Source organism: Odontomachus brunneus, unplaced genomic scaffold, assembly GCF_010583005.1.
Source record: "Odontomachus brunneus isolate Ranch 3 - 2012 unplaced genomic scaffold, Obru_v1 Obru_scaffold_158, whole genome shotgun sequence".
NCBI classification, from domain to species: Eukaryota; Metazoa; Arthropoda; class Insecta; order Hymenoptera; family Formicidae; genus Odontomachus; species Odontomachus brunneus.
In genome coordinates this window covers 35,466-60,344 of record NW_022639608.1, presented here as the reverse complement: position 1 = coordinate 60,344, position 24,879 = coordinate 35,466, and the positions used below count along the sequence as shown (strand labels likewise).

Here is a 24,879-nt window from a genome sequence, read left to right as displayed (position 1 = left end):
CCTCCCGCTGATCCTCGCTAGAGCCGTGATGGTCCTTTTGCACTAAACCGTCTCTCCTCCTGGGTGGAGAGGATTTTCTCACCGTGGAGGACGCGTCAGTTTCTTCGAGAGAGGCGCCCTTGGCCCTCTCCGGACCTCGACGGGCACCTCCGGCCCTCAACGTGTATGCGTGCGTGCGTGCGTGCGCGAGAGCGGGCACACGCGTTCTCCACTTCCTTTCGCCGCGTCCCTCGTTCGTTCGTTCGTTCGTTCCCGAAGAGTCGAAGGAAGGCCAACAGCGGCAAGAGAAGAAGACAGGGCGTGGTCGCGATCTCCCGCGCCGCGAAGCGCGTTTATTTGGTCGAGAAATTTCTCCCGGACTCCCTTCGCTGTCGTCGCGGAGGACGTCGTCTCGTTCTCTCTCCCGCTCGTGGATTAAAATACTTAGAGGCGATCATCGAACTGAATGTATCTTATCTGACCAATCGGATTTTATAAGCCGGGATCTTGAGAAGCGATGTATATTTTATTATATATTCTATCTTACTAATTAATAAAACGCGTTTCCAAGACAGAAAGCAGGATGTTCTCTAGTCTACTAGGTTACCCATACTCGAAACGCATCCGTCTGAGCCTTTTTCGTCCAATCTGCTCTACTCTCAAAGCCTTTTCCTTCGTCTTCAGCTTTCGATGAACGCTTCGAAGTACGCCCTTTCCTCGTCCTCTTTCTACACTTTCCAATCGACGGCTAGAGCACATGCATACATGTGTACGCGCGTGTGTACGATCGCATCGAAAGGCGCGTCACGCGCTTCGAGTCTCGATCACCGTCGTTCTTCGTGGCGCGGAAGAGAGACGGGAGAACGCGGAGACGGAGCGCAATGAGGACGGTTCGCAACGGAGGAACGAAAACAGCGACAGAGGAAAGGGGGAGGGGGAAAGACAGAGAGAAACGGGAGGAGGTAGACGGGATACCAGCGAGGAGGAGTAAAAACAGCCCTCTACTGCCCCTTATCTTGCTCTCTTTTCCCTTTGCGCCCCCCTCCCCTCTCTCTTCCCGCTCCCTCGACGGAGTCACGTCCTCGGACTTTGTGTTGAAAAAGAAAGACCAGGTGGAGTGAGGACGAGATTCAGGAAATTTACGCCTGGATGATTATCGAGCGATCGATTCGAGGATCGATAGGCATCCACCCGGCTAGATAACTCCGCAGCGGATGGATTTAATTACGAACGGAATATTTAATCTGCTTATCGGCTTCCAGTCGTGGATGTTCTTCAGGCAGTGCCACGCGGCAACAAAACCGCGATAAAAGTATCAGGTCGTTACTTGGGAGATACTTAGAGTCGAATTGGAAAAATTACGTCGATCGAACATGCGACGTGACGACTGAATGCGGCCTCTTTTATTTTATTTTTTTTTTTTCGAGAGAGAAAACGATCCACCATTTCGGTGCCATAAACGACGAGCTCACCACATATAAAATAAACCGCGTGTGAACGTCTCAATTTTTGGCCGTGGCGCGAAATAAGATTGAAACGGCGAGGCTGAACTCGCGTCGCGGTAAACGAAGGTCTCAAGATCACTTAATATCCGCGGAAGTGGTCGATAAATTTTTAATATTTACGCGATTTCTACGTCTCCGCTTGAAGAATTTCATATTCTTTAATTCACGCTGTACGAAATTATGGCAGCTTCGTATTCATCTATTTTAATTCTTCCATATAGTGGTTTTAATTCTTCTGCCACTTAATATACGATTGCATAATTAAAAAAAAGAAAAGAAAGCGACCGAGTGGATAATTGTTTCCAAAATGAGCAAAGTGTACATTTATTTTCATTATCGCGAACAAGCTACCAGAACACGGTATATTAATCGATTTACGCGACCAGTTCCAAAAGCGACCTCGATTCCCGAGTAGCATATCGTGTATGGGATCTCTTCAAGGCCGTTCTACCGAATGAGACCCGGAATCAAACGGTGTATACCTCATGAAACTCAAACGAGATCCTCGATCGTACGAGAGATCTCACCTTCTCCGCGCCTCTCTTCTCCCCTCTTCCTCTCGCCGATTCTACCACCTTACTTCATACTTCATCGAATAGTTAAGAAGTTTCGATCTTCAGCATTCAAATTTCAAAGTGCTTCCTTAGCTTTCCTTATTCATCACCGTCATTTATAAACAGATTCCGTCCGTTAAAGCGACTTTTGAATAAAATCGCGCGGCTCATTAAGGCTTTCGTGATGAATCCGCTCGTTAGCGGGCTGAATTTAATCCCGCAGAAAGCTCATTCGATGTTTCTGCGTTGAATTGATCATTTCTAAATGTCGTATATAAGAGTTTCTCTTTGACGGGCCCGCGTAATTCGGCGCTTTCGGTTACATCCGACACGCATTTAGAGGAATAATGCTCACGTCGCGATACAGTCGGATCGATAATAATGATCGTAACGAAGGCTCTTTACAACCGCGCATAATTTGCACGAAGGTAGAATCCCGCGGCGCTGATCCAGTCTTAATATTGTAACTGCGAATTACTGGAAATGCCTTATTTTGCGGGTGTCACACACGCGGCGGTAAAAGAGGAAAGAAAAATTGAACAAGACCATCCTCCCTTCGACCGTACGGACAAGCCAAAGGCCTCTCATTACAGATTCCGAGCGGAGTATTTGATTACCGGCAACGATAACAAATTTCAGTAATGCGCGTTGAGAACGAGGAGATAATTAATATCATCGAACGCGTCCCGCGTATAAAATTCCCGTCGCCGTGGAGAACGTCTATGTAGCTAGCGGAGCAAGAGGTGGAGGAGGAGGAAGACAGGAGAGGAGGAAATGCATTGCCTGATGCGACGTACAGAAGATGTAATCCAACGTGACACTGAAGCGGAAAGTAACATCTCGAGGCGCTGTAACCCGACGTTGTACGACGTGATGAACGAGCGCTCGTCGTGAATCATTTTATGATTATATTATAATATCGCTCGAGTAATATGGTCCGTCTCTCAGCGTGCAAGTCGAAATTTTTTTCCACATTAATCTTGTAAATTCCATCAAACTCGAAGAAACAATGGGGAATTTCGAGATACTACGTCATACAAACTATTGTCCTATTTTGAAGCTACAAATATTTGCTAAGCCGTTTTTTTCATTTGACAGTAACATTGAAAACAAATCTTGCCAAGTTATTCTAAAACGACTCTAGGATTTGTACTGTAAGCATTTCCAGAAAATAAAGTTTTCCCAAAAATAGAAGAATAATTTAATATCTTATCTAGATATTCTATCTGTTTTTTTTATCTTTAATTTAAATGAGCAATCTATCATCAATTATGTAACTTATTCAATAGTAGATGGAACATGTAGCATAAACAAATATTAAACAATATAATAGATATTATAATGTGTAAAAAAGTGGATTTTCCTTTCACATGGTCTGATATTATTTTTCTGTAATAACGGATATTTCGGTAGAAAGAATTTGGTTTCGGTATAACAATAAATAAAAGTGAAAAAAGACGTTGATAGATTTCAGATGAATTTTACGATTTAAGAAGAAGCATTAGTAGAGCTATAAATCAGCACTTGTCAGACTAAGATTTTAATTTTCAACTTAGATATATCTTTATACTTAGTAAATTCGTTAAACATCCGTTGAACATCCGTTCAAAATGGAAAGATCTTGTACAATAAATAATTCTACATACCTAGAGATATATGATGTATCATTGCTCGTGTATGTTCTGCATTCTCTGTCTTAGGTTTCCGGTCCAGCATCTTGTTGCCGGTTGCTCCATCGTTCCGGATACTCACTGACACTAACACACGCGTAGGTACGATTCCATCGGAGGAACACGTATTAACTAACGAGATGTCAACGAGAGAGTACAATTAAATATTTCAAAAGATAACGAAATATTTTAATCACCCGACGTGATTAATTTATGCTGATACACATGCTCCGCGTCGCGATATGTGCGTCACTCGTCGGCTCGAGACATAATAACTGGATTACGGAATAGTACGCGACGAGACAAAAAAAACAAAACAGTAGCAACCAAAACAATACGCAAGAAAAGTGAAATCGCCAACCGTCGTCGTTAGCCAAACAATGACGCATACTCTCGGCGCCTGAAAGATGACAACAATCAACGCTTTCAAAACATTCCGGATCTTCAAGGCATTTAAAATTTTATACATGCGATATCTATTGGAAGTGCCCCGAATAAAATTTTAGAATCTACTGCAAACTTCGCAAGTACTAATATTTGCCTCTAATCGCACTCTTTCTTTACGACTATATCGAAATTTATTAAATCTCCAAATTATATTGAAATTTTCAATGTCGATAAAATATAATAAATAAATTATGAAAAGTTTGTAGTTTTATTTACCTATTAGTCCTACATTATTTGTCTATATTAATTATTTAATATTTATTAATTGCATATTTAATATTTATTTATTACTCTCCATGAGCAAGTTGCATGACATATTATTTATTAAAATCAAATATCATACCTCAATATTTTTCATCAATCCTTCAATAAAATTGGCAGGGTTAATGTAGGATCAAGGTTTCGACATGGGAACAGTCGCGCGCTTTCTCCGAGTCGCACCGAGAGGCAATCGTAAAAGAGTGACAGTTGTTTCAGTGGCAAGGCAATCGTTAAGAAACTGCGAAATGAAATATAATACGCAACGCGAGATCTTATTTCTGCATTTGAGCGAACGTAGCTTTTGGAAAGAACAATCGTCACCTCATCACGATTCGCGCCGCTAGAAATTCCAGATACGCGGTTTCACCAAGGAGCAACTACGCTGGAAAAGGGTTAAAACGAAGAAGGCGGAGAGGAGGCGCATATATGGAAGGCCGCGAAAACGATGTCAGCGCGACGAAACGCGATGCAGACAAACGGGGGCGGGGGCCGAGAAAGAGTTTAAGCTGGTTCAGTTTTCTCCTTGGCCTTTGCGATCGTTTCCATCGGAGCGCTCGCGCCCGGGAGAGTAGCCGGTAGCCAAGGGGCAAGGAGCAAAAAAACTCAAAGCCGACGCCACTCATGCCGGCGAGCGGATTTTTATATCGGGCACGTACCGCCGCGCTACATACGTACGCGTAATACGCGTACACATGTGTGCACGGTGACTCGCGAGATGCTACTGCAATGCAAAAAACTCAGGCTAATATGTGGACTCGCGTAGATCGGTATCCAAGGATCTATTCTCCGACAGAATATGCATTTTTTTACGTCACTGACAAGAGTGCTCGCATGTGAGATTACAGCAGCACCAGAATCGTAGCGCGATCTACGGAAAAGGGAATGCAAGGAGAATATCGATTTTATGCAACTTTTTTCGGTCGGATCATTAATAAGATAATTACTACGAGAAACCGAGAGAAATATTCGATGAATGAGAAAAAGTATCTCGCGCGATAATTCACGGTACGATAGCGGCGGGGTAATTATCTCGATTGACTTGTGGATTAACGCGGGGATGGAGAAAGTTTAAATTTTCACGTGTATATACCGCAGTTAGTGCAGCCCGTGGTTGATGTCGGTTGAATGATTGTCCGAAGTACGATTGACGCATATTGAAGCCGCGAAGTGAAGAAAGCCGGGTGCACGTTTCAACGACGGATTCCTCCTTCCTCGAAGCAGGGGAGCGCGAAGGCGTACTTTGTTCAAGAGTGTTGCACGTATCGCATCGGATTTCACGTGGGGTCTGTGGTTCCTTGGGAATGGATACTCGGTTATGGGTTACAATCGTTGCAGTTCGCAGCCACGGTTGTGTACTGTGAGTATACATAAGACGAGTACATGATACATGCGAAACCTCTCGATTCACCGATTGGCACTTGAAATGTACTACCAGTATCATCGGCACGAAGTGAAATCTGAAAGGTTCACGAGAGGCAAACGATCCAAAGTTACACTCGAAGGTATAAAAAATGCAATATGTGTATTAAATATTTTAGAAACAACATTAATGTCGATAATATCGATACGATAATATCAAATAATAATATAACAGAGAGATATAAGACATATTTAAATGCTGAAGAAACATCCATTGTTTTTGCCAAAATGACGAAAAATTAATACTCGAGCAATGTTTCAGTGCAAGGATGCATTATTTTATGTAATCGGATGCATATCAACAGACCCAGTCAGTCGTCGGTCAATTCGTGCCGAAGGCGGAATTGATATCCGCGAGTCTGAATTACGAATTGTTCCTACATGCTTTCTACAGCACTTACGCCTACGATTAGGTAGTGCGTGAAGGTAAAGGAGAATCTGGTGCCAAGCGGAGTACAGCTGCAGCTGTCTTCGTCGCGTAGGACTGACAACAAGTCCGTAAAACGACGATTTATTTAACGATAGTAGACCCACGCTTAACTGATGTTAGCATCTATTGATGATTTCTCTCTGTACATGGTATGTGCGATCTTGATATAAAATTTCAAACAACATAAATAATAAACAAATATATATATATATATATATAATTATCAAAATAAATATTTATTTGTATGATTAAAAATTTAAAAAGTGTGTCAATTTATCCAACGTTAAAACCTAGTAAAAATTCTGCGTCATGTGTTAACACTGCATTACTAACAGAGTTGTTGGTAATAAAATTCGCAAATTGCAGCGATAGTTTCGAATTCCTAGGTAGTTTCATATGGTATTTTCCAATGACAGTTTTTCACTGAAAACTCGCGATGTTATCGTGCATAATTCCTACATTATCAGAAGTGAGTAAATCAGCTGCCTCGATACTATCTGAGCTTCAGGTAACTTCAGCTCTATAGGTTACACACATAACTCTATTGGGAAGATGCATAAAGCGCTTCACTGAATATACTGCAAGTTGGTAGAAGCGAGATCTGCATTTCTGGCAACTTGCAATCGTTCGTGATTTATTCCTGTCAAAGAAAAATAAGAAAACTGCAATAAACTTTCGTTAGCAATCAGTCTCCCATACTTCCATAGATATTATTTTTTGTTTCAATATTTATGCTATCAAAATAATATAGAAGATTTTTATTGAATTATATAAATAAAGTCAAGAAATATTGTTTCTGTAATTAGAAAAAAAATCAATAAATACAGAGATTAAAATGAAAATAGTCTGTGGTGATTCTCTCGATCCTTTCCCCGAGTACTTTTCCCAAACAGTTCAGCATCTTTCATTCTGAAAAGTACATTCACTTCGAGTGCTTCATCGATGAACTCGTGTATCGGTAGTTTGCGAAATATTACGATACACTTACCTGTATACCGCGTCGCATGAGTTCAACGATCGCCTTAGAAAAAGAAAAAAAAGGGGGAAGGGAGAAACGGAAAGTCAGGTCAGAAACGCAAGTCAGGTTAAAAATACAAGTTAAAAACGTAAAGGTCGGGAGAGATACATGCACGTTCGCAGCTGTGCTGATTATATGACTCTCTAGCATGCCCTTACCTCACCGCCCTACACAGATATTAAGGGAAATTTCTTCGTGAAGAAAGAAGCAGGGGATCGAAGGTTGAGAAAATTGTGCGTTTATTAGTGAAGACGACGTTCGAGCAATCTCACCACTTAATTTCATCGACGATGCCGACGCGAGGCCTCCGGAAGTCGCGTTGAAGTCCTAAATGAACGCCCTTCACAACAACCCTGTTGGAGACAAGAGAAGAGAGAGCGAATAGTACGATCGTCTTTAACGAAGACATAATCCATATATTACGTGTATCTTGCAACTCCTGCTTATGAATAGAAACCATAGCGAATATAAAATCGATACAAAAGTAAAACGATAATAAAAATAACGGCAATCATAAGTGAGGCAACATTTCGAGTAACATTTTGATTACAATATAAGACATTTTAAATCACAATATAAAATGATATAAATTATCATTTGCAAATCTTAAGGGGGGATATTGTACATTTGTTGCATCGCTCTATCGACCCCTGTCTCGATCTAAACGCAACTTACGCGCAATTTTTACTGCTCGCGATCTCTGTTATAAAACTCGCGTTCATCTTTCGCTTCGGTGTCGCGCGAGCACGGCGTTATCGTCGATGTCGGATTTAAGATCGACATAAGATTTTCACTAATCACTGTCGTCTTTCGCTTTCTTTTCTTCCGACTTTTTTTTCGGTCGCGGCGGACAGGCCTGTCCTCGCGTCGAACAAAGGATCGAAGATTTAAAAAGAATCGTGTCACTCTCTCGCATTCTCTCGTCTATTACTCTCGCACGCTTGCACTCTGCACCTATGTAGAACATAGCACATGTGTTTCTGTATATTTATATATATATTTTTTTTCTCTTCATATTTATATATATATATTTATATATTTATATTTATATTTATAATAATTAAATCTTCTCGTTCATCATATCTATCTATATATTATCTACAGGGCAGTAGCCGAACGCTGTAATTCACTTCGCGAATGTTATCGCTTGTCCTGTCCGCTCTCGACGACGCCGACGACTTCAATTTGACTAGAGAGACGTGCGCACATGTTCCCGCCCTCCCGATCTCGCGATGATCCTCTGGGAGAGCCCTATCGTGCGCCTTTCGCGTGTGTCATGTAATATTTCTACCTGTCGCAATGCGTAATACCGATCAGTGTCGCGAGTGGAGATCGCGCGGGCGCGCCGCGATGCGCTCGAACTTCCCCGCTCTTTTTTGGTCATTTCGCGACGCGGCGAGTATCATGTCTGTTGTGCCGCTGATGTGTCCCAACGAGTTCCCGAGTATATTGTTCGTGAGAAGAAAAAAAAAGGGAAAAACGGAAAAATTTCATACGGATGAACGTTGTTTGAGCTTGCGATATGCCGTCGGTGTCTCGGTCGAGCGTCACTACTCACTTCCGATCGCGACGCGGAGATCAGTCCCACGATGTCAAGAAAGGTACTAACGATAACTGGCAAATAACTGGCAACGCTTGACACTCGCACGTTGCGTGATTGACTTGTGCTTCGACGATAATTAGTGCGGACGTAGCGCAAACGCCGTAGGAAAATATCTTTCGGGCACTGCTCGATATTCGGCTTAGGTTTAACATTTAACATTAGTCGCGCGACATTTCTGCCTGACACCTCCTCCCTTATAAGCATTTATCGTTATTGTAAGATAATACCTGAGGGGAAAATCTCTTCGGCGTCCACGCTACGGTTCGCACTATCAGCGTCGTCGTCATGAGAACCGCGAGAACGATGCGACAACAAATGGCAGACGTGAATCCGACCGCAGAGAGCATTTGCGCGGATCTCTCCGCAGAGAGCGCGATCCCGGAGGGATGAAGCGAGTTGTCCGTGCGAGGAGCGATCGGTCGAAGCGCATCGCGGCCGAGAAGAAATCCGTCGTCGCCGGGCAGGCGTCGCGGCGCGAATGACAGTAGAAATCATCTTCGATCGTGGCGGCGCGACGTCGGTGACGATCGAATCGTCGTTATTTTTCTCAATCTCTTTTCTTTTTGCCTTTTCCTTCTTTCGTATCCGATACGTACTTATCGATTAGCGTTATCAAGGGCTTCCGCGCCGCGACTCCCGGCCAATTTTCGTCGAGCGTCGATCTCGTTATTTTTCTCTTCGCGTTTTTTCTCTCCTCTTTTTCCCCTTTCTCATCCGCAACAACGATGACAGTCCGATTTCGACGCGACAGCCTCGATTTAATGTGGGGACACTCGGATGTTTGGTTTTTTTCTTATCTCGTGTTTAGGCCTTTTTCTTCGCACGATCACGCGTTTTCCGATCGCGTTTCCGCGTGACGATGATTAGATATTACACGAGCGTACGCGCTTGTGTCAGGTTGTAAGTACGTGTGTGCGTGTCTCTGGTATGTATGCGTTTTGTGCGAGTCGGACATGTGTGTCGTGTGTGTATGTATGATCGTATATATCTGGCGTGTTAATCGAGTGTTGTTCTCTTTGGTGATCGTCAGACCGGTTGCTTCTACGCACGTTCGATCTTTGGTGTGTTCTCGCTGGCAGTAGCTCGGTATCCGCCATGGGGATGACGCGCCAGGAACAACAAAGATCCCCGTCCATCGAGCCTTTCATTAAAATGCTATGGAAGCAAACGCCAAGTCGATATTACCGGCGAAGACGCTCGGCTCTCTGTCTCTCTTTCCTTCTTTTTCTATTTCTCCTTACCTCTCCCTTAACGTTTTTCTTATTCATCTGAATAAGTACATGCGGCTTCGTGGCCTCATCCTTCCCGAAGAGGAAGACTCGCGGACTACTTGCAATTATAGAAAAGTGCGCGCGATAAAAAATGCGTCACGTTACGTAACGTTACATGACGTTACGTTACATTACATTACGTTACGTTACGATACGTTACCCTGAAGTTACAGCGGGCTGTAATTACGACGACGACGTAGACTCGATTATCTCCCAAGCGTGAATCGTCGCGGAAACAAGAGAAAGAGAGAAAGAGAGCGAGTGCGGTCTTGAGCAGATTAAACCTATCTTCGAGGACACGCGACACTCTCTCGACGAGCCCTGGCTACGCGCGTTAATCTTAAGATCACAGGAGTAACGATCGACAGGATGCATCCTGCCATCATGGCGGTTGCATCCCGTGAGAGAAGTGAGTATCAGTTTCAGCGAAGCGTCGATTCGCGAGCCACCCGACGGCTCGTGACGGCTACGCGAGTTCTTAGCGCTTGATCCTTCGCTCAAAAAAGTGTGCGGGCTTCCGGGCGGAGGAGACATACGACTAGATATATGACGATTATCATCAACGCATCGACCAAAACCGCGTCGAGTAGCCGCAGTCGTGTACTACGTAACAAGCATCTCATTTCGTCGTACGTACCAGATTCTAATCAGATGATCAACATTACCCAGCGAGCGCAATTGGAATCACAACTTTAGGCTTTTGCACATGCGATCGATCGAGATTTTTTCGTTCTTTCAATTTTCCGCAAATGCTGAGAGGCCAAAGAGGATGGGTTCGACAATTTTGGATCGCATAAGCTCGCTGACGTGAAGCACGCGTGTATGTGTTATGTGTGTATGTGTCTGTGTGTACGTGTGATTCGAATCGAACTCGCTCTTAAGCTAAGAAGAGCGAAAAGAGAGGAAGAAAGCTCGTAAGCGCTTTGAGTCGATCCTACGCAAGCTTCTGAGCTACCACGACGACGACGAAAAGTAAGATCGCGAGGCTCAAAGATCGATGGACCGAGGATCGAGGGTGTTCCGCGGACGGCTCGCCACCCCCGAGCGATCGCGTGACCTTCTTCTCTCTCTCTCTCGGCTACGATCCACCGTCGCATGCATGCGCTTGCACCGAACTCCTGAAAGTGGAACGCGAGCGATCAACGCGACCGACCGACCGCGATCTCGTCGTACGTTCAATCCGTCATTATGATCATCATTATTATCATGATCATCATCATCACTACCATCATCATCACTACCATCACCATCATCACCACCACCACCATCGTCACCACCACTACCATCATCATCATCATCATCGGTGTCGTAACGGCTCGCGTGTCGCGAGCGCGATTACGTGGCCCCGTTGCGCCTTCGCGTGGAAGAGCGAATCACTGAACAAGCCCCTGGCTTTTGGTAAGCCGATCACCAGGAGGCTCTCCTCGTCCACCCGAGGGGATGACTCGCGGATTCCACGGGATTAGCGGCTTTCCCCGGATCATCAACCGCGGCTGCGCGGCCTCGTTCGATCGTGTTCGCACGGGCGATTTCTCACCTCGACGAGAAGGAAGAGTTTTGCCAGACGAATTCCCGCCGAACGATTTGGCCGATCGACGCGTGGGTGAAAGGTGCTTGATAATTGATCTTGGTCCGCGCTCCCGACGTTCCTGGACCGTCGATCATACGATTACGTCGCCCCCCGTTTGCCCTTCGACTTGCCGCTGCTGTGCTCCTGCCCGGCGCTCGGGCTCGGCGAGCCGCTGTTCAATCTGGCCATCCTCCGGTAAATCTCGCTGTTGACAAAGCGCGGATACGAGTCCCGGTGCATGAGGGTGTAGATTTGCAGCTGAGCCTCGTCGAAGGTGTGCGGCGTCGGCTCCACCATGTTGCGGTTCACGATCTCCCGCACTTGTGAGTCCAGACTCACCTGCAAAGCGAGACGGTGACGGAACAAGTTAAATTCAAGCCGTCGTTCTTCATTCACACGGGGATATCCTGCAAGCTGCACTATGCGTTTTTCACTGTTAATTTACAAGCCGCCGTCTGCTTCCACTGGATCTACGTTTCGCTCCGTCGAATTTGCTTGTATAGAAAAAAATAGGATAAACTGTTAATTTTACATAATCATTTACAAGCATATGTAGACATTATTACGAAGCTGCAAAGTCTCGCTTTCATGTAAGCTTATTCACATACGCACACATAGACAGATATACAGATGCGGTTTAATAGAGCTGTATGGTAAATAGAAGGTTAATCTGCAATATTTCTCATAAATTTCGAATTTCGTTGTTTCTTTACCCAATACGTTCGCTTACGTCGCAAGCGATTTAAGATAAGGAACCTTCCGGGAATTATGGCCGGTAATGTATGCGCGAGGTGATTTTTGCACGATCTTTTACGTTATCTCACTGAACAATCTCCATGATTACGATAATACCATGACGGCATAACGTACAGACGTAAACATACAATTTGTCGTAATGTTCGAACGGCAAAAGACGGTTCGTGTATTCGCCCCGTTTGGGCGACTGAATAGGTCGTTAAAGAGGTCATCGGGTCACTAGGTCAGTAGGTTAATATAGAAGAAATCAGTCACGCGCATTCGCAATTTTTCTAGAACAGAGCTCTATACTGTAAAAAAAAGAAGGGAGAGAGAAAAAAAATATTCATGCCGTGTGTTCCATCTCTCCTTGCTTTATGCTACATTGAATTTTTCCCCCGGCTCTCCCTTTCTAATTCTTACGCGCTCGTCCTCGGGTTTTCACACTCGATAAAATGGCGCAATTAGATAATGCATCCTATAACGTTATCGATTCTGTCGTCAAAGCCGGCGGCTCCGAAAGGATAGAAATCGTTTTATGTTATGAAATGTAAGTGCTTACGAGATGCATCGCACCGGTCGGTCAAAGTAGCAGATACCGATCGCATGCCGTTGCGTATGTCATTACATTAATTGAACAGACACGGTTATGCCCGTTGCAAATGACTCGTGTATTTCTAGGTTGATTTCGTCCACAGATTATCTCTCGGACGAATTTGCCGTAATAGTTTAGCGCAATTTTCCCGCGGCAATAAGCATATGTAATTTTTCTCGCATCAATACCATGTAGAATATACGAACAAATAAATGACTAACGTGACTAAAAAGTGTGCATAAAAATGTACTTTGCATAATCTTGTAGCTTTATCTGTGCAGAGAGAAAGAAAATGCTACATGATCGCGTTACTTTATATAACTGCGGAGACGAGCGTAGATTCACTGGTAATACAAAGGCAAGCGGCCATTCATCGACTTCCAGCGAGTGCCCCGAACAAATTACGATGACGGTTATCACGAGCGAGATACGACGACAGCTGAACGGGGTTACTCACTTCCTTGGGCGAAAGTATGGATATGTAATCCTCGTAAATGTAACGCGCCTTCTCCTCGATCGTCTCGGGATTGCTCTCCCTCTTGAGTTGCTCGCAGGCCAGCCAGAAGGCGATGTTCTCCTCGCTGTACTCGCTTACGAGGAACTCCCTGAAGAGCTTGCGGCCGGCGGCACTCCTCATCAGCTTGTCAAAGGACGAGCCCCAGGCCCGGACCTCCTCCAAGTTGCAGCACTCTACGCCGCCGTCGAGGCCGTCGAGTCCGTCGAGACCGTTACCCGCACCTGCACCCGTAAGGTCGCCGACGCCCATGCCGGTGCCGCCGTGCTCGCCGTCGACGCCGGCGTTGCCCTTCTTCTTGCTCGGATCGCCCGCTCCGGTGCCAGTCGAGTTACCGCCGACTGCCGCCAAACTGATAGACGACGGACAGCGGACGTTAGAATCGTCGCGTGCCTCTCGTTGTCGTTAATGATAATAACACGAGGGGTCGTGTGAATAGAGATCGCGTTAGATTTGTGTTAGACAAACGAGTCAACGCAACGATCTTCTCACGGCGGAATTAACGGCTGTTGCCGAGTTATTTAATAATTATGATTTCGTAAAAGAGACTCATAAATCATTATCTCGTTTGAATGAAGAAGTTGGAGAATTCTATTAAAAATAACAACTATATTGAAGTAATCTTGTTGAGATAGGATTCAGTGCGATTCGAATGAGAATTTGTAATTGAATGACACGTTGACCCGTCGAGTTTCACAAAATGACGTGTGCGATGATCGAATTGAAATTGACTGCAAATTGAATTTAACCACGAATCATCGTGTCAGTAGCAATGTCAGAATTCATGATCACAGTCTGGCTTCGCGTTAATTAGCACGATCGTGCAACAACGTTACTCGGTGATTTTCGTTGACGAACATCCAGCATGATAGGAGGGACGCGAACGCGAAAGTAACGACGGACAGCCGAGAGTATGTGTGTGTGAGAAAATGAATATTAAACTCGGTAGCCTCGGGAAATGAGGAGATAAAATGAGCGGCGGAGCGGGGATTCTCGTGGACGAGCGCAAATAGTGGGAAATGATAATGGGCGACCAACGATCGTTAGGATGTCTAATTTAGACATTCGAGGCCACTGACAGCGTGAAACACAAAAAGACATACAAAAAAGCAGCATCGAGATGAATCAAAGGAAAATATTTCTCGTGTCGATAACAGATACACTAAACCGTTCACAAAAATGGCTCGAAAGGACGATTCTTTATGACCGACGATACAATTCTCCTATGGCGTTTCTGAACCACAATTGTGAAAATAAATAAAAATATCCATCATGTTTGGAAACCACAGTTGTGGAAACAAATGAAACTTTAAAAGATTTATTTAATACTTGACGAAAATAGTTGTATCTTTCTTATAGTTCTGTCTCTCTTTCTCTTTTCACTTTTCATTTTTTCTTCTTTAACACGTTTTTTGGAAAGCATATGAATCAAAATAGACGCAATGCGCGCAAACGAAGAACATATATTTTCTCCACTGGCGTATATGAAAGCGCACGTCGCGGATTCCTATTTGATTGATATCGACAATTATTCACAAGTCGATACGACACGTATGACAGTCTGTTGGGCGCGGCGAAGCAAGGAAGATTCGCAAACGAAAGAGAAGACACACGGGTCATTGCGTAATATCGACAAGACAGTTATCGACTCGTTCCGTGTCATCGGCAAACAACTAATGCACTTGCAATCTATGAATTTACGGCGAGTCCGGTGCGGATTATAAGCCATCTGAAAAATGTTAACGTTTGTGTAAAGCGCACCAACTCTGTACGGTTTAAATATAGAGTGATACGCAGCGAACGCGCACACGCGATTAAAGCATTGGGTCGAAGAAAAAGGTATATGTTTAAAGGTTCGTGTAATAATTGCAAGATAAGCGGCACGAGTTGCATACAGGATGGTAGTGCATAGTCGACTTTCTCTTTCGGGAGGACACTACGAATGTACAGGATTTTACTCTCGCTTTTCTTACGGTCTTAGTCACGTTCTTGCATTCCTCGCTCGTCGGTTCTTTTGTCCCGAAAGTTTTTAGGTAAATTTCTTTTCACAAAAAGCGTAGAGAGAAGGTTGGAATTCTCTTGCTGGCAAACTCGTATACACTCCCTTGACATCATCTTACTAAGAAAAGAATTTGATTTATTGTGCATAAACATTACTGCACATGGTTAGTATTGATCTGTTCATATTATAATTGTATACCATACGAGTCATCATCATTTACACGATTATTAATTTCTTTGCAAGATAAAAAGAGTCCAAATTTTTATTATATCGCAACAAACTTTTGGATTTAGTAAATTACATATTCAGAAAAGTGGTAGAGAAGTTCAGAGGAAATATAAACGATTGAAGTCAGTTCAAAGAATCTAGAAGATAATTGAGTAAAATCCTATTGAGAGGACCTTTTACGATCATTTTTCATCTCTTTCCTAGGCAACAAAAAAACAAATGTTACGCACCATACGAATGGTGTTTCTGACCAATGTATAGGGACTGTATAGGGGACTTTACAAATCAACGTATTGTCAAAATATTTTTATAGAGATGCAGTTTTTTAACTGCAGTAACGATTATAAGAAAATGTGTGTCTCCGAATACGACACGCGCGTATTTCCACAACTGAAATTCAGGAAACGCCACTGTACGCTGAACAGACTCTTTCGGGTCGATGCTAGCCAGAAATGAATAGGTTATTCGCGTTTAATCCGCAAAGATGGGTCGCAGAGGAAGGACGCGTGATATACGTATAACCCCGTTTCTCAGGACCGTAATACGTGCATTATGATAGCATCGTCATCGGCATAACAAACAAGCGGTACATCAACGCACACAGCCCGTGGCCTGCTTACCATTTATTCCTACTTATGGCATGAAACACAGAAAGGCAAATATGTAGGTATGTCTGCATAGCAATAAATGGATCATATAACAGTTTAAAGACAATGGACCGATATCGTTTCATTGGTGAAAGGTTTAGTAGATGAAGCGAGCTACGAAAGTAGCCGCGATAACGATAATAGCGCGTTGCTTTCATCTACTTTGCGCCGGTGATTACAATGACAGCTCTTTGTGCCGACTTGCTTTGTCGGCAATTCGCCATTACGAGAGCGCGCGTCGAATGCAGAACGGGAGATTCAAGTTACTCTGCGCCTCCGATTCGGAGGAGGTCCACCCTTTGTATTCGCGAACGACTTGTCCATTGTCGCGTGAATCGAACACCATTATATATAATCGAGTAAAACGCTTCGCACATCGGCACGTTGGCCTCTTCTCGTGACGAGTTGTAATACCTTATAGTCAAAAGAAATGCAAAAATTTAATGGAAAGTATGTTGGAGGTTAGAGATTAAGATACGTCTCACAACGAAAACGTTCATTCACAAACATTAAAAAGAAAAAGGAAAAGAGGAAAAAAAAAAAATACCTCGTGCACGCGTAAAAATTTCAGGTCGAAGGACAGAGTGGAACGGGGTGACGAGGAAAGGTAACATTGATTTTCGCTTGACATTCGTGTCGTACGAGGTGTTTCAGGTGCGATCGCGCCGATGTGCGAAGCGCAAGCGGATATGATCGATAATACCACGAGCAACTACAGCAACAGCACCAGCACAGGCAACAGTTGTCCTTCTTCGATCGGCCCATGAATCCGGCCGTCTGGCGTTGCTGTTGCTGCGACTGCTGCTGCGACGCGGATGCCTGTTGCTGTTGCTGTTGCGACTGCTGTTGCTGCTGCTGAGACGATTGCTGCGGATTGCTGTGCTGCATCGTGGACCCCGAGGCCTGGCTTTGGTTCTGTGCACGGAGGCGGCAACCACCAGCTACACCTTCGCCGCCTGTCCCGTGACTAACACCGATCCCCATTGCAGTTGCACCGAGTCCACTCGACATCTGCAAGCGACATCCTCTGAATCTGCGCACCACGTGCGAGCTTATCTCGATACTCAAGAATAGGCTCTACTAAATCAGTGGTTGCCGGAACACAATGGACCACTTGCCGGCTTTGTTTACGAAAAGTGGACGAACCCTTTTAGAAACTATTGTATCTTTTTAGATAGCCGTTAATAATGGCTTGGAGTTTCTTACGCGGGCGCGATGCTAGTATATACTACGATATCAGTGTATCTATAAATAAAATTGAGTTATGCCTGATAATTATAGCGACATAATCGTATAACAGACGAGAGGAGCGACTGAGAGTGAGAGTAATCGGAAATGTTATTCTTTTTATATCTGCACGTCGATATATTTAATTCACCGTCGAGAGAGTCGTAAGAGTGCTGGCGTACGTTCTGGTGGTCACGCCAATGCGGTGATTATAAAAATTGCGAGAAAGCAATCCCGACGTATCGCGGAGGAGATGCATCACACGTATACATCTGTACACGCCGAAAGTCGCGATTTAGTAGTTGGCACACGACAATGAAAAACTATTCATTCCGATTTAAGCAGTTCATATAAATCCCGGGGATAAACAATCAACTCGCGTGCGGCAACGCGATAAAGTCGTTAAGCTTTAATTGAAATAAGCTGACCGTCCCGCTGCATCCGCGACAAAATTAAAAAGGGAGAAATCGATAGTTTTACCGTGATGTGGAGGACGAGAGGAAGAACGTCATCTCTTTCTCTTCTCCCTCTTTCTCTTCCTCTCTCACGGACAACGAGTCGACAACAAGAGAGAAGAGAATCGGTTCTGATCTCGCGAGTCGTCTACACGTATGATATACGGGCATGTGTCGCGATTGAAATTTGCTATTACGTCAAGTTCATTAATTAAACGTTGGGATTACTTTATCCCGTGAGCGTGCACCACATCGGTCCGCGGATGTAGTATCGCATAAGCCTTCAAAAAGCAGCCAATTAATTCGGATACGATTGCCGTACGCTCAAGTGCACCTATCGATTGGCCCGTATTTTCAGCGCGGCCCGGTGATGGCGATATCGAAGTGAGAGATGTGTAGCCGGAGATTTATTATTCTTCCGTTCGCCGTTCTGTTCGAGGTCTCCGGTATTTAAAATTCATGATCGCCAGACGGCTGAGCTGACCGATATTGGATTCTCGGAGAAAGTATAAGGAGAGGATTAAACCCTTGATGTCATATTCAAGAACGATCTCAATTCGAAATCAGCGCATTCCCGATCTTTTTTCAGCGCATTTCCACATCTCGATCGCACTCTTGCGCGTAATGTCCTCGTTTCCAGCGCAAATCGATAATCTAATCCGCTTTCGTGTCGACTTGGCGTATTTTTCATTTTTTTTTTACTTTTTTCTTTCTTAATTTATGCAACGTTACACGTTATCAGCGAAAGCACACCACCGCGTTGTTAGAATTTATTCAGCCTTGTTAAAATCATGTAATACCACTAACGTCGTCACAGATCAGTTGTAATGAGTTTTATTACAGCGAATATGCGGCCATCTATGACCTTTCTGCATCTTTTTTTCTCATTCGATTTACACAAATTAGAAGGCGAAAGATGCTCGAAATCCGCGAGTGAGATTCTATTCCGGCGCCTGAATTTTGCGAAAATAATTCAGCACGGCTGTCCATTCTCTTCCCTGGACATAAAAAGAGATTCGCGGAATGGGCCTTGAATATGCATCAGCACACGCACGTAGTGGCTGTAGTGCGGCCCTTTATTTTTACGCCACGTCGTATATCGATGATCCGCTCTTCGCGCGATAACGACTACATCGGATAGTCGCTTATGCGGGATGTGGGCAGAAGTTGATAAACAGCGGGCACTGGCGTAAAGTGTACACGTGTAGCCGTGAGTAAACTCGTGCTGGTGAACGGGTTGCGTAAAGACGAGAGAAAGGAAGAGATAGAGGATGGCGGAGTAATTGCGAAAGGAAATAATCGAAATTGGGCGATCGCAACGATATCACGAAAGCGGCTCGTTTAATCGTTCATTCAGCGATATAAATCAAATATAGATTTACGCGAGCGATTTTGCACGGTCGCGAAATAGAGGCCGGAAATCGAAGAGATCCGCGCGTAAAGCTTGAAGCGGCTGGCTCGCTCAAAACACGCCAGGCACTGTTTACACACAGCGAATTCCACTTTGTAACACGGTCGTCTGTCCGAATGTGCCGGACCGCTGGTTACGACAATGTAACGATGCGAATTTCAATAATCTCCCAGCAATCTGTTTTGGCAGACATTGTGAAAACAAGCCGTCCCTCGGGGAGAAGAACACCGAGAAATTTAGGAAACACACTTCGAATCGGACGATTGTTAGCGAGCAATGAATTTCGCATAAATTCGTAGTACATTATTTAACCAAGGGGGATGTAAAAACAATCGTTTTACATCTCGAAGGTGTGTACGCGCAAACCGTTGTTTAGCATGAAATGCGTGAAAATAATTTCGCAAATTATTCGATATTATTTTCATTGCAAGAACATAGTAATTAATGAATTGATTAATTTGATGAATAAAAGAGGCTCGACGAATTGATATTACCGTTAATCAGTTATCCGTGGCTTTAAGCTCGCTCCTCTCACGATAATCGTACGAGATTATCACTTGGATTATCAAGTGCGGTATTCGGATAGAGGTGCATGCGTGTTTTGACACGTGGATGACTGACGCCTCGGCGATCTTTTACTACACAATTTTACCTATCGATTTCGTGTACGTCGCGGAAACTGCCAATGCGTTTGAAACGGCCCCGAAACGGCGATAGTGTTTACGCATAGCTGCGTGTCAACATGTCAATGGCCCAATGGCGTGTTGCCTTCATGCAGCACGCAATCGCGGAACACGTGCAGCTGCACCCTCTATCCCTCTTCACCTCCTCCAATCCTGAACAGAGCTTAGCCCGCTATCGTTGTAAACTTACTTCGATGGAGATGCGAGCGTGCGCGCATGTATTCATATAAACGAATATGTTATATTCCTCGCGTAAACATTACGTGAGCGGTACGCTGCAGGTACATCAAGCGGAACGCTAAAAAAACGGTAACGGAGTTCTTGTTTACGCTATAATCGACATCATGTTACGTTATTTCGGAGCTAATTCACGACGAACCGATCTTACAACGAGATAATTCGAATGCGATTGATTTCCAATATCCAGTGCAACTTCGTTATTTATCCGCAGGCTGTTGAATTCGAAGGTACTTCTTTGATGGAGCAACGAAAATTGATTTATTACAAGATGTGGATCTTTCTATCCAAGATCTATGCGTGCAAAAAGAAACCGTTACAGTCGCGGTTCTGTGCATCAATACAATTTCCACTTAAGCCCTATGAGGATGAGAGGGAGGGAGAAAGAGTGGCATAGCGCTGACCGCACAGGTCGCATACAAGGAATCCATTGCGTTCCAGTTCCACCACATCGCAAAACCAAATTGGTCACTATAGCAGGGAACACCCCACGGGGAAAAGCAGCATGACCCCATTAGCGCTCCGCGCTGACCTCAGCGGCGCTCTCTAAGACGGGACGCAAGAGTGTACGAATGCGAGTAAGTTCATTTTCTCCCCGCTCACCTCTATCATGTTCCATGCGTCCGAAAGCGAGTCCAGCTCGCTTCCCGCGTCCTTAGAATCAGCCTAATCGGCGTGTGGCCAGCGGCGCCGAGGCGCGGGGGTGCGGGTGCGGGCACGGCCGCGGGCGCACCGTGCCCGCGTACGAGTGTACCGATACGCGGTCGTTCCTCTAGCCCGGTCCTCCCGCGAGACCACCTCGCCGGGCCTCGCCCGAAGGCCGCATATTTCCAGCGCGCACCAGAGCCCTGAGCTGAACCACGAAAAACCCAGCGCACGTAACCCTTCTTCACGGACTCGCGGACGGACACATACGCGCACCACGAAGCACGATGTGGTGGTCTCTAGCCTTGTGCGACCGGGCGAGGCACTACGCCGTCGATGGCGACGTCGCGCGACGACACTCAGCAGCGGCAGCAGTAGCGCACCCCGAGCGGAGGGTTACGTCGTCGTCGCGCATGATACTTCGCCCATTTCCCGCCTTCTTCCGATCGTCCGTCGTTTCCGTGACTTTGCTGGCCGATACTCGCGGTATCACTACCACCTTCCGCTGTCACCCTCTTCTCGCGGCACCCTCCACTCTCTGGCGACGGGGTAGTCGCGCGCGCGAGTCGACTGGTCGGTGGACCGAATAGTTGTGATAGAAAAGAGAGAGAGAGAGAGAGAAGGGGGGGAAGGGGAGAGAGAGAGAGAGAGACGAGAGTGCGCGGATGCGAGCCTCGTCTCGTGGAGGCAGAGGAAAATAGGAAGTGGAGAAGATCCTTGCTGACGATGGCGTTCGTTCTCAAGGGTAAGCGCGATGCGATCGTAGAGATGTCAGAGATACACGGTAGCCTTCGATGGTACGTCCAATTGGTCAACAAACCATAACTATAATATCCTTGAACTTTACGACCATGATGACGGCGATGACGGTGAGGAAGAAGAGGATCTCGCTCGATCGATCCATTACGTCTCGGTTACAGTTTGTAGGTGCGGCCGCGTCGCGGTACACGCCGCATCGTGCGGTGTCACGCTCGCGATCTTCGCGGCCAGTGCCGATCCCACGCTGCCGCCTCTTTCGCTGGCGTAGGCGGTACGCGGAACGGCGCTCGATTTTGTCCTCCGTTATGTTTGATGGAATATAAATAGATACTCGCGCCTATTAGAGAAGCTGGTGCGCAAGGCGCTGGCGCAGCCAGCTTAGGCGCCGCTGCTGCCGCTGATGCTGCTGCTGCCACCAGTTAGGACCGCTGCTGATGCTGCCAATGTGTCTGTTGCTGATGTTGATGATCACGCTGACTAGTACCCGTGATATGTCGCTGCGCGGGGGTGAAAAAGGGTGAAAGAAGATGATAGAGAGAAAGAGAGAGAGAGAGAGAGAGAGAGAGAGAAAGAGAAGGAAAAAGAAGAAAAAAGAATGTGATGTAGCAACGAGCGAAAACAATGAGAAGAAATTAAGAGAAGGTATTAGAATGTGTTTGTATAGTAAAAAGAGAAAAGAATAGAAGCGACGAACGGGAAAGAAGAGATGTGGGGAGAGATGAAGTAGAGAGCGAGATAAGTAGAGAAAGGAAAAGACAGCAGAGAAAAAGAGAGAGAGAGAGAGAGAGAGGGAGGGGGAAGAGAGGGAAGGAGAGTGGAGTGTAAGCGAGTCGATGCGCCGGTTATTGATTGGCAGAAGTCGAGACCAGAGGGAGAGACGAAACCGCGGCGCTGTCACGCCGGCAAAGTAGACAGCCGAAGACTATCTTTGTGTTAGCTTCTCGTCGATTGATCGCTTGATATCTTCTGGGAAGACTTCCGGTCAAGTGTCGATCTCACGTCGGTGAGGTCAATGGTACGGAGAAGATTCTTAGGAAGATCGGTTTAGGAGGATGTGTTTTGTATCGATAATATATGGAAGTTATTGGTCTTGCCTCACTATCACGAATGGCGGCTACCGAAGGGGCAACTTTGCCGATTTATGCCGAATTTGCCCACGATATTGCTCTCTCTCTCTCTCTCTCTTTCTCTCTCTCTCTTTCTCTCTCTCTCTTTCTCTCTCTCTCTCCCCCTATCTTCGTCAAATTACTGTCGAGCACGTAGAAGAAATGATCAATGTAACATCGAATTCGTAGACGCAACGTAAGAAATTTGGTCTTCGCGAAGGGTGCTTCCAGAAAGGACGATCCGAAGAAGCATGTACACGTTCGGGGTTGGAAAATCGGTACTCGGTTTCGGTCGATCCCCGGCTGCGATCCTCGCTCGTTTGCGATCGCGCGATTAATTCAGAACACGAATCACTGGTTACACGCGTGTATCTCCTTTATCATTTTCTCCCTCTAGTCTTCTCTCACTGCTCGATGAGACCGATGCGGCGTACGGAGGCGTATACGGAATTATCGTGCGTACTTTCTTCTCGCCATTCGGTTTCCGTACGGCCACCTTGCCCTCGCTCCACTTTACAACGCGTATCTCGGTTATTACGCCCGGGCCGACATAGGCAACGATCGAAACCCTCGAGCGAAAGCTCCGCGACCCGCGAGGAGCTGTCGTCGGAGTTCGGCCAATATGGCGGTTACACGCGCTTACACGGTGCCTTAGCCAGCACTGCCGTCTGTCTCGCGGACGGTTCCAGCGACGCCGACGCGAGGCGCCGCGATGCGAAGCAACCCGGCGCGGACGCTTCTCCGCAGACCGCCACCGCCGCCACCGCCACCGCCGACGCCGACGCTGACTCCGCCAACGTCGTAGAACGCCGACGCCAACGCGGACGAGCCATCGGCCGGTGTACAAGCGTTGCAACGAAGCTAATGCTTGTGATCCTGCATGCGAATGACCCGACAGTGTTCGCAATCCTTCGTTATAATCACAGGTAACGTTTAATACGACTATAACGTATCGCATTGTACAACGATTGTGCGAATGATTGCGAGACGGAAAAGTCGCGCACCTCCGGTGGTTTTGCAAAATGGGGTAATACCGAAAGATGTGATTAAGACGAAGACGTGCAAATTCGACAGCATAATGCAACGCTAATGCCGATAAATGCCGATGAGAGTTTTGACAAAAAATACGATAACGATGAATCTCAAAAATGACAGTACATTTATTCGAGAAGCTCACCAGACATCACTCGATCTTAAATAACGTCCCACGCGAATTCTTTCGCTGATATTTTTCGGGCTTAATGTCAAGCTCTCGCACTGGCTCCCACCGGCCGTAAACAAATGTTCTTTTAGTTAATCTAACGTGGCACTGATGTAATCGAGAAACGTAATTCTATTCTGAAATAAGAGAAAAACTTCGCGATTCTTCATTTTGCATAATTTATTGGCACGTCAGCGGAATTTGCATCATTGTTTCAGGTAATTCCGAGGATGGAAAAGCTGCAAATTCGTGAATCACGATGGATGGCTGAGGGTTGAAGCTACGAATAATTTCGACGAACCTTAACGAATTTTCGCTCTACGAATGTCCATGTATAAACACAGCTAATAATAAACTATAATAAACGTCTAATAATAAAAGTACTAGGGGAATTATATGAAAGCGAGAGTGAAGCGCGATTGCGGAAACAACAGTCACGTTCTCACGAAATAAAGCTACTCGTTCGCGATTCCAGATATCGTCCCGAAGGAGAAGTGACGCGAACAAATAAATGAGCACGGACGTTTACGCGGGAATCACCGGTGCCGCGTCTGGATTTTTATGTAAATCTCGTTGTATATCTCGGAAATATTTTGTTTTTCCCAGCAAATCTCATTCCCCTCTCCCTTGCCTCTTCTCGGCGTATCTCGCGCATCGTTTTAGCGGCTTTTAAGTTAAGTAGTTCCGCGTCTGGCGCGAGAACGGAA

At 45.6% G+C, this 24,879-nt stretch overlaps 3 protein-coding genes across 9 annotated transcripts in view; 1 reads left to right on the top strand and 2 right to left on the bottom strand.

Annotated features, from left to right (window-relative positions):
• LOC116850882 (protein grainyhead) overlaps positions 1-3,838 on the bottom strand; it is a 172,874-nt gene extending 169,036 nt beyond the window's left edge. For both annotated transcript variants that reach the window (XM_032829690.1, XM_032829692.1), the window contains exon 1: positions 3,685-3,838. The gene's annotated coding sequence lies outside the window, so the exon portion shown is untranslated. The remainder of the gene's footprint in view (positions 1-3,684) is intronic.
• A 3,660-nt stretch (positions 3,839-7,498) lies between these two features.
• Positions 7,499-23,517, bottom strand: LOC116850865 (regulator of G-protein signaling 17). 6 transcript variants are annotated; one of them, XM_032829647.1, is made up of 6 exons: positions 23,435-23,517; positions 21,065-22,362; positions 17,152-17,459; positions 16,422-16,433; positions 13,515-13,923; positions 7,499-12,066 (listed from the first exon to the last, which is right to left on the bottom strand). In XM_032829647.1, the coding sequence occupies exons 2-6, from the start codon at positions 21,071-21,073 to the stop codon at positions 11,827-11,829; spliced, it is 978 nt and encodes a 325-aa protein (XP_032685538.1). In that variant the 5' UTR covers positions 21,074-22,362; positions 23,435-23,517; the 3' UTR covers positions 7,499-11,826. The 6 variants fall into 6 exon arrangements, with proteins under 6 accessions (XP_032685538.1, XP_032685537.1, XP_032685539.1 ...); XM_032829646.1 differs by lacking the exon at positions 23,435-23,517 and having other exon boundaries at positions 21,065-22,747; XM_032829648.1 differs by lacking the exon at positions 23,435-23,517 and having other exon boundaries at positions 16,422-16,430; positions 21,065-22,747.
• LOC116850866 lies at positions 23,354-24,535 on the top strand. The gene is made up of 2 exons (XM_032829653.1): positions 23,354-23,897; positions 24,391-24,535. The coding sequence occupies exons 1-2, from the start codon at positions 23,386-23,388 to the stop codon at positions 24,392-24,394; spliced, it is 516 nt and encodes a 171-aa protein (XP_032685544.1). The 5' UTR covers positions 23,354-23,385; the 3' UTR covers positions 24,395-24,535.
• Positions 24,536-24,879: the final 344 nt, after the last annotated feature.